At 40.7% G+C, this 10,120-nt stretch overlaps 2 protein-coding genes across 2 annotated transcripts; one reads left to right on the plus strand and one right to left on the minus strand.

The window, feature by feature from the left end:
* Positions 1–1,182: 1,182 nt before the first annotated feature.
* LOC147281560 (protein NRT1/ PTR FAMILY 5.6-like) lies at positions 1,183–4,960 on the plus strand. The gene is made up of 4 exons (XM_086247471.1): positions 1,183–1,500; positions 2,711–2,928; positions 3,026–3,570; positions 3,862–4,960. The coding sequence occupies exons 1-4, from the start codon at positions 1,356–1,358 to the stop codon at positions 4,727–4,729; spliced, it is 1,776 nt and encodes a 591-aa protein (XP_086103597.1). The 5' UTR covers positions 1,183–1,355; the 3' UTR covers positions 4,730–4,960.
* Positions 4,961–6,211: 1,251 nt separating this feature from the next.
* On the minus strand, positions 6,212–7,948 carry LOC147281561 (glyoxal oxidase-related protein). The gene has a single exon (XM_086247652.1). It carries the CDS (start codon positions 7,927–7,929, stop codon positions 6,316–6,318), a length of 1,614 nt encoding a protein of 537 aa, XP_086103778.1. The 5' UTR covers positions 7,930–7,948; the 3' UTR covers positions 6,212–6,315.
* Positions 7,949–10,120: the final 2,172 nt, after the last annotated feature.

The following is a 10,120-nucleotide window of genomic DNA, read 5'->3' on the forward strand; positions in this document are numbered from 1 at the left end:
GTCTATTGTGATTTCAGCTACTGTGATGATATCGTGACATTAGCTTTAAAAAAATGGCTTAATTAAATTAACAATGTGATCAATATTATAATTAAGCCGCATTAGTTTCTCCGACACTTGGTCGAGCCATATACATATACTGACCTCATCACCACGTTAAAAGTATATTGTGCATCCTGGAAAAATATACCATATATGATTATAATTACAATTGCAAAATTTTGTTTAAATTTGGTAGTGATAAAAGGGGCTACTTAGTGAGGAACCAAAAAATCACAAAAGTAATTAAAATAGTAGGCGTACAATAAAGGGGTGATTTGACCTGATAAACTTTATTGTTGGAGACGCAGGTAATTAAAGGAATCTAACTCATGGAAAGGGCTCCATTTTCTTTTCTAGTATAATAGGGAAGAAACTCAAAATTAAAACAAACTTACTATATGAAAGTGAAAAATTATACGTGACAATAAATTATCTTAAAGACTTTATTATATAGATAAACAAGTATATATAATTTATAAGTTCAATACTATTACTATTCTAATAACATCTTTCTCTTCTATTTCTCTTATTTTTAAGTTAATTATATTATTTGAGACTAAATTTGAATTTCTATCATCGAGATTTCTTTATCTTTAAAATGAATAAGGAATTAAGAATACTTTCTTTATCCTTAACCTGTGAGTATTGTTATTTGGATTATATTTACTAATGACTTTGTTGTCGCTCCTAGCTGATCACGTTAGAGAGGTTTCAATATATTTATATAAAAGATTTTTTTTTTTTTTGGGATGAGTTCTAAATGTTTAACTGTATTCTTATAGAACATGTTCACAGAAGCTAGGCACTATTAGTGAGCTACTGTAGTGGTACTCAGTAGCTAGCTTTCTTCGATGAATTAAGTTTGTGTTTAGTAAAATTTGTGGATGCAACCTATGCCAATTAAGGACCATTACTTTATAAACATTGGAATATTGGTCCCATCATTGCTGTGGATGGCTGGATGCTATTCCTCTCTATGGACCAACTGTGCGGATTAGTTGGAATGTACACAATAAATTAATATTTTCCTCACTAATAATATTCATTTCCTCTTTTCTCATTTTTTCTAAGCTGAGACTACTTCTCAGTCGTCCACCTTGGAGAATTTCAAAAAGCGAAAACTTAAAAGTGAGTTAAAAAAAAAAAAATTGAAAATCCTCCCCTATATATAGAACACCAAAGTAAAAGCTTTCATACCGACAACCCATACTCTATCATATATATATACAAGATATCCATCTTCTTAGGAATCCCACAAAGCCTAGCTTATTGCTTTCTTAATATAACCAGAAAATTCTCAGTGAAGATCATCGATGGAAGTAGAGATAAAGGAAGCAAAGTCAAGCAAGCTGGTTGAAGATGAGGAGAAGTGGGTTTATGATTCTTCTATGGATCATAAAGGAAATGTTCCTCTCCGAGCTTCAACTGGGGTTTGGAAAGCCTCCCTCTTTATTGTAGGTAAGGAATACTATTATGTCAAATAACCTCGAGATCAAGATTCGGATTCCTTGTGCTCTGTTTGGTTGTTGAGAAATATCATAAGCGTATTCCATGCTACTTTTCTTGAGCTTTATCTATAATCCATAAATCATCAACTTATTTATTCCATGCATGCTCATGTCATAACTTGTTCTAAACAAAAACATGATATCACAAACTATGTTTTCTCCTACTTAATTAGGTGGAGACATTATGTTCAAGCATTAATGCCTCATCAATTATAGGATTAACTTGTATCATAACTTGATATATATGGGCCATGAATATATATATATATATATATACATGCAAAGTTGTTTCACGGATAAGAGTGGTTCATGTTTAAGCAGCAGTCGGGAATCAGGTAGGAGGTTAGAGTGCACGTGGGAGCTAGGGGCCTCTGCAGCACTAAGCATATGAGAGTGTTCCTAGAAATTGATTCTGGCCAATGGCCACCCCTACCCCATTTACACAAGCAACAAATTAGTGCTGAAAAGCTCACTAGCTAAGTGTTATTAATTGTGCATGCCAACTAATACATACGAAACTCCCAATATATATATATGAAATTTCTATCGTATGTTTACTAATAAATTAAGTGTAAATTTTACACCACTAAAATAATTATAGATTGTTTGATTCAATATGTATCTTTCATTCTCATTCATGTAGTCTAGCTACATGGTAGTATGGTACTTCTTCACTGTTTATCTCACAAGCGTAGCACTACAATTGTGATCTGTCGTGTCATATCCTCATTTCACCAAAAAAGCCCACAGCCCACTGCAGTTTTAAGTAGGTCAACAGGAGACGCATGATGTAGAGATCAATACAAGAAGACATGGCGTGGTCAACTGAATGAGAATATGTATAGTGGCTACGAAATTCATAGGGGTAAAGTAGATCAGACAAGATTTTCAAAGGGCCATATGTATAGTGGTCCTAGGCCACATATATATAATTTTCTTCCACTTTTGAATGGCCATATCTATGACATCATTTTCCATAATCGCATTTTATTATAGTAGAGGACAATATGATGGTGAGGTACTGAGGTGAGTATGTAATACTACTATTACAGATAAAGAGCACAACATTATATGACCCAAAACATAACCCAATTGATAAATCATTAATGTTTAATTCTTTCCTGCATTTTAACTGTATGTGATATTGCTTGTGTATGCAGCAATTGAGTTCAGTGAGAGGTTGAGTTACTTTGGAATAGCAGCAAGCTTAATTATATACCTCACCAAAGTAATTCACGACGACCTCAAGGTCGCAGCTAAAAGTGTCAACTACTGGTCCGGTGTCACCACATTGATTCCACTTATTGGAGGGTTCATAGCTGATGCATACTTGGGACGCTTCTCAACAGTTCTTGTTTCATCCATCATTTACCTCCTGGTAATTATTTCTGTTAGATTTTTCAAACAAATTGGTTATTAATTATTTTGCTCTCAATTTTGAAACCCTATTACTATTTTGTTGTGACAAAAAACAGGGTTTAATTCTTCTATCCATGTCCTGGTTCGTACCAAGCTTAAAGCCATGTGACACTACACCATGTCAAGAACCCAGAAAAATTCATGAAGTGGTCTTCTTCCTTGCCATTTATTTGATCTCTATAGGAACTGGGGGGCACAAGCCCTCTTTGGAGAGCTTTGGAGCCGACCAGTTTGATGATGATCACCCTGAAGAAAGAAAGCAGAAGATGTCCTATTTCAACTGGTGGAACTTTGCCCTCTGCTGTGGACTTTTACTCGGTGTGACTGTGGTTGTATATGTACAAGACCATGTGAGTTGGGGAGTTGCAGATATTGTTCTCACAGCAGTCATGGTTGTCTCACTGATTATCTTCCTCGTTGGAAGGCCACGTTACCGGTATAGGAGACCAACTGGGAGCCCCTTGACACCAATGATGCAAGTTCTTGTGGCAGCCATTGCTAAGAGACATCTTCCATACCCTTCTGATTCTGCTCAGTTGTATGAAGTTCCCAAGTCGGAGAAGGTCCATGACAGACTTTTGTGTCACACCAACAAGCTCAAGTAAGTCAGTAAACAAGAAAATTTTCTCAATCAGACAGTCTAATATGTTATGGTGTCAGATTGTCAATAAGATGTAAAATCATATCTTACAATTTAACATTGTTACATGTCAATTATCTAGTAAAACATTATATCACTACATATCTAGTAAAACTCCACATTATCAATGATTTGAATTCACAAACTGTTAGCATATAATTGTCTAATTTATAATAGAACACTCTCCTATATGCTACATCAGAATGAAAGACATGCATGAACATTAATTTTCTGGCATAATGCATGTTTCAGATTTCTTGACAAGGCAGCCATCATAAGCACACAAAATTTAGCTGAGGAGCAGAGTCCATGGAGACTTGCAACTGTGACCAAGGTGGAGGAGATGAAACTTGTCCTAAACATGATCCCTATTTGGGTAGCCACCTTACCATTTGGAATCTGTGTAGCACAAGCCTCCACATTCTTCATCAAACAAGGAGCCACCATGAACAGAAAGATCTTCGCCAGCGACTTCGAGATCCCCCCAGCCTCAATTTTCTCCCTTGCAGCCATTGGAATGATCGTATCCGTCACATTCTACGAGAAACTCCTAGTCCCAATGCTGAGGAGGACAACCGGAAACGAGCGAGGAATGAACATCCTCCAAAGGATTGGAATTGGAATGCTATTCTCAATTGCTACAATGGTAGCAGCTGCTCTTGTAGAGAAAAAAAGACTAGGAGCTGTTGAAAAAGACCCTCTAAAGGGTTCACATTCCATGAGTGTGTTCTGGTTGGCACCCCAATTTGTGATCATTGGTTTGGGAGATGGGTTCACTCTTGTGGGGTTGCAGGAGTATTTCTATGACCAAGTCCCTGACTCCATGAGAAGCTTAGGCATTGCATTTTACCTCAGTGTGATTGGAGCTGGGAGTTTCCTTAGCAGCCTGTTGATCACAGCCGTTGATCATATCACGGGGAAGAGTGGGAAGAGTTGGTTTGGTAAGGACTTGAACTCTAGTCGGTTGGACAGGTTTTACTGGCTGTTGGCATGCATGACTGCAGCAAATTTGTGTGTCTACGTCTTCTTGGCTCGGCGGTACTCGTACAAGAATGTGCAGAAGGTGGCTGTGGCTGATTGCTATGAAGGTGAAGGTCCAAATGGATCCTCAATGGCATGAAATATTAAATATATATTTATGTACTACTCAGTTTTTGTGTGTTAAGAATAATTTAATTGTCCAATTTGAAGTACTCTAGGTTGTGAAATCGTAGGGTGTGAAATTGTGCTTGGAATTAATTTGTAAAAAGCATGCATTTCAATATTAGAAAATTCCCTATTTCTTAATGAGAGTATTGCATGTATGTCATATTAAGGCAGTAAGCTAGAGTACAAATTATTGGTGCTTGGTTATTTTATTTGTCTTGGTCATCCAATCACATTATTGGAGATGTTATAGAACCCAATTGTTTTCCTTAAGACTTTTTTCCGACTCATTAAATTTAGGCTTATTTACATCATTGTCCCCCTGTAAGATACACTTTTTTTCATTTTACCCCCTGAAACTTAAATCTTCTTAGTTTGCCACCTGAACTTCACACAGTTATTGCAAAAGATCCTATGCCGTCAACTCTGTCAATTGTTTCGTTAAAATAGCTGACGTAGCACCTATATGGCATGAGTGTGACTCTTTTTTAGCTATGTAAGATCCATGCGGACAAAAAAATAATAAAAAATAATTTTTAAACTAAAAAAATAATAAGATCCATGTTAATTTTTATAATTTGTTTTGTCCACATGGATCTTACATAACTAGAAAAGGGTATCACTCATGCCATATAAGTGTCACGTCAGCTTTTTTAATAGAAAAATTGACAGAGTTAACGGCATAGGGTCTTTTGCAATAACTGTGTGAAGTTCAGGTAGCAAACTGAGAGGATTTAAGTTTCAGGGGGTAAAGTGAAAAAAAGTGTATCTTACAGGGGCAAATAGTATGAATAAGCCTTAAATTTATGCATTTGAAGGTAAGTGGCAACCCATGGAATCAAATTAGTCCTATAGACTATAGTGATTAGAAGCAATAACTCAAGGTTTAAATTGAAAATTCCTCAATTAAGACATAAAGAAATCAATCTGGATCACTGTTCCCTTGTCTTATCCATATTCAATACGGAGTCCTACCAAGTTGATTAGGTGATCTTGAGAGAGAGAGAGAGAGAGAGACGTAAAGGGTCCTCAAATTATCTATACCATATAGAGTGACAAATTTGATGCCCTTTTTCGGGGCCTTTTGAGTTATACAACATTTAAGAACTACACTCTATGCTTTCGCTTTTGAGAGCAACAAGTGGACTCACAAGCACTAAGATAAAGACCCTTTTGCATTGCTTGAGTGCTTTGGTAATGGATCAAATAGAATATAGAAATCTCTCCCCTTTCACTCTAAAATCAGTACATTCACGCAATACATGAAAAAGAAGATGTTCTGACAAAAAAAAAAAAAACAAAGAAAATAGGATGATCCAATTGGGTCCATTTGTTCATCATATTCGAGCAAGAATGATTCTATACGTTGCTGAACTTTAATAGGAAATAATTAATGGGGTTGTGTCTTTTAGATGTGATTATTGCTGCTTAGAATTGAAGAAATTAAACGTTCCTATTTCAAGATCATGAATTAATCATCCATTTGCTATAAGATCACAAATTTTGATCTTTTTTTTTTCAAAAAAAGAAAAATGATAATTCCAACACAAAAGTTACAGTTTAGGACACTAAATGTATCCAACGGGCGACACTTGGCACGCCTTGATTGATCGCAAATGCCATGTAATAACCGGGTGGAGCAACCATCCCACTTGGCGGCGCCATACAGCTGATCTTGTAACTGCCATTACCGTCCGGCACGGAGGGCGTAACGGCTAATTTGACCAGCCGTTGACCCTGCGAAAACGAATGCGTGGCAAAAGGCGCGCTGCCAAAATTAACCTCCACAATTCCCACTACGGGCAGCGGCACTGACACGAACACATCAAAAAGCTCCCCGTAACGAACCGTTTTTGGAACCCCCTCAATTACGGGTCGGAGGTTTGCCCGGTCCGGACTCAAGTACTCGGGCGAAAACGCCTCGAGTCGTAACTCGGTGGGAAACTCAGCGTTGAATTTGTAAAAATAATGTGGATTGCTTCCCGCAATTAGTACCCTCCCGTCCGGTAACAGGTTCGCGGTAGAGTGGTACATTCTGGGTACAGTTCCCGGGTTCAAAGTCATGAACCGTAACCCGACCGGTTGATCGGGTCGATAAAGAAGCGGGTACAAGCACGGGTTGGATGCCAGCTCGAAGCCTTGGGTCCCAGCTTGCGCTCCATTGATGACCAAAACTTCTCCAGTCGGGAGCATGACCATATCACCCATGATCCGCCCGAACGGCATGTCCTCCATTTCCCAAGCCGGGCCGGAAGCCGTAGCCACAATGCGCCCGCAGCTACCGTGCGCCGGGGTGTCCGTGCTCTTCTCGATAAAAGCGCCGTACTGGGCCCCACCACAAACAACGATCACAGCCGTTGAATAGTCACCCTCGAGCGCCAGCATAGCCGACGATCCAGCTGACGGGTAGTTACGTGGTCCACCATCCAACGGAGGATATTGTCTCAAAATTCGATCAGCCTCGTAGTCATACAACACCGCCTTGTTGTTAGCGAAGATGAAAAGGTAGCCGTTGGGGAGGAGATGAACGTAAGGGTACAAGTTGTCCATCTGAGTGTCCTCCACGTCAGCAAGGAACGGGAGCGAAACGGCGCCGTGTCTCCTCGGAGGATAATACTCCACCGTGTTGGCCGCTCTCCCGCCAACTATAACCACCGAACCGTCCGGCAAAATCTGGTTCGTCGCGTACCACCTTCCGTCCGCCAATTCCACGTCAGTAAGCTCCACCCAGTCGCACGACCCGGTAGCCTCGCACGGGTCGAACTTCCGAATCTTCCTGGCCCCGTCCATGTCCCCACCGGTTTGAAGCAAACTACCGTCCGGGAGGAACTGTCCGGAGGAGCACCAGGTGTCGGTGAGGACCATGAGCGGTCGAATTTGATTTGTCTGAGGGTCGAAGAGGACGGAGTGGGCGTAGCAGTCGCGCTTCAAAACGGCGTCGTCCGGGTCGTTGCGGCAGTGACCTTTTCGAAGCATTTTGCGGGAGGAGCCAATGCTGGTCCGGTCGAGGAGCACCACCGTGTTGAAGCGTGTCACGGCGGTGTGCATGGAGGCTATGCCTGCGTTGGCAACCAGGAGCTCCCACGTGCCTGGGAGGTCGGCACGTGCGAAGGCAGCCCACTGTAGTAGGACTACTAGTACGAGTGGCAGCCATTGCGGAGAAACGCAACCCATGACTGTGAGGAAGGTAGAGTGTAGAGTGTTAGTGTGTGAGTCAGGTGAAGCTACTATTAAAAGTATTTGAGGAAGTTATTCGGTACAGTGAGGTCCACAACAAGACAAACAAGACAGTGAATGCGGTCCCGTGGATTCGATGAATTCAAAGATAACGGTAGGAAGGGTGGGTCCCGTGGGAGACGAAGCCTGTGTAAACTAGTCGGTCGGATGACACGTTGGCAATCGCACGCTTGGCTTCCTAAGGTGGAAGGGGACTGATGTCATCAGAAAATGAAACGGCTCGGACACAAGTGGGGTCCTCTGGTGGGACCACCACGTGGGTGAGTCTCTTGCCTTGCCTTGCCTTCCGTGATCTATTTCTTGACACCATGCTCTGCAACACTGTACTTTTAATTTTTTGGTTCTTCTATTCTTGTCGAATGTGGATTAATTACCTTGTACAATTTCAAACGTTATGGGTAATTGAAAAGCTTTGAAGCTATATAATAGAGGGAGATTAATTAGAAATTAATCATAATTTGTATGTAAACTCTTTAATAAATAATAATGATTGGGTTGATTTTGATTTCCTTTGTAGTGCCAATGCAGTAACTGTCTAACTGATCGATCACGACTCATAATGTTTTATGATGTCAATTATGATCGATCCATTTGAGGAAGTTTCTCAACTCTTAGCTCTTACGCTTTACTATAAGCTTTTTATCGTTTAAAGTGGAGGTCTTTTTCGGCTAGCGGTCAAATAGTTTATAGATGAGCTTCGTCAGAGTATAAATTAAAACCAAAAAGCCAAAGTATAATACTTCAGTGGACCGACACAAATTAATATATATCACCTATCATATAGGCTTCTTACATAGAGTTCAATTCTATATCGAAAAAAAATTTACAAAAGTGAGCTCATAATTAATATGACAATTTCATGGTATATGTACCTCAAATAACTATGCAGATCAAAATGGCTTAATTATGATGATGTTATGTTATCCATTCTCCAATGAAAGGATGCCAATGACTTATGAGTTTGGTGATAAGGTCCTCTAGGAGCCATATATACCATAGACATAGTTCATATAAAACCAACCAAACCCTGAACCATGACAAACATGGCCTACTAGAACATCTGAGTTCAAAAACATCCAATTTTTAGTAGATAAATACGTGCTTTATTAATTATATGACTTTATTCTTTTCTGTAATTTTTACATATACTATACATTTATCAGTGTGCATTATAAAATGATCGCTATAAAGGTGTGATGATTGCTAGGAAAAAAAGCTTTAATGAGTGGTATTGATTCAATTCCCTTGATAATGATATAGTCTACATACACCAGTTGAATTATTGATATATATGAATATATGATGCATGCCAGATATTGTTGTTCGTATGATTAATCATCTGGGCATAACGACAAGTCACACAAGGCTTCACATCATGTCGTTTGGGCCTAGACCCAAAAGCTAAGCCCCCGCTAGGCTCCGGCCTCCTAGGCCTTGACCTTCTAGGCTCCGGCCCCATAGGCTCCGGCCTCCTAAGCTCCAGCCTCCTAGGCCCCGACCCGTGTCAACTCACTCGGATCCTCGAGACCGGTGACACGTGGCGCTCCTACAGTGCAAGTCATCACAAGGGACACGTGTCATCACCGGATTGGTTGGCACTCTTCCAAAGGTACTATAAAAGAGGTACCTTCTTGTCACAAAAGGACAACTGAAAATCATTATTATACTATTCACTCACTCTGCTCTCAGATCTCTCTGAACACTGACTTGAGCGTCGGAGGACCTTTGGCCGGCACCACACCGGTGCCCTTCCCGCTCACTTTTGTGTACCTGTGCAGGGTGCTCTGGATATCATTCTCTCTCATTCCTCACCAGTCGGACCCCAGCTATCCGTTCCTGCCCCACTTCGACGTGTCATCCGCTCAGTGGTGGGTCAACGGGCCTACGTGGTTCGACTCGACGTTGACTGCTCTACCATTTTGGAGCATCAACAGTTTGGCGCCGTCTGTGGGAACGTTACAACTTTTCCCCATTGAATTCTCTACCCTCAGTTGAGGTGCAAAAAACCTTCCGAGCTTCCGAGCTCCCGGGCTTCCGAGCTCCCGAGCTTCCGAGCTTCCTAGCTTCCAAGCTTCTGAGCTTCCGAGCTCCGAGCTTCCTAGCTTCCGAGCTTCCGAGCTTTCCGAGG

Source organism: Dryas octopetala, chromosome 6, assembly GCF_963921425.1.
Source record: "Dryas octopetala chromosome 6, drDryOcto1.1, whole genome shotgun sequence".
Lineage (NCBI taxonomy): Eukaryota > Viridiplantae > Streptophyta > Magnoliopsida > Rosales > Rosaceae > Dryas > Dryas octopetala.

Bases quoted from the DNA above. Each gene is read 5' to 3' on its own strand.
- LOC147281561 (XM_086247652.1), bottom strand. From the start codon at position 7,929: ATGGGTTGCGTTTCTCCGCAATGGCTGCCACTCGTACTAGTAGTCCTA.
- LOC147281560 (XM_086247471.1), top strand. From the start codon at position 1,356: ATGGAAGTAGAGATAAAGGAAGCAAAGTCAAGCAAGCTGGTTGAAGAT. The intron at 1,501-2,710 runs GTAAGGAATACT...TTGTGTATGCAG, and splicing joins AGCCTCCCTCTTTATTGTAG to CAATTGAGTTCAGTGAGAGG. The intron at 2,929-3,025 runs GTAATTATTTCT...GACAAAAAACAG, and splicing joins CATCCATCATTTACCTCCTG to GGTTTAATTCTTCTATCCAT.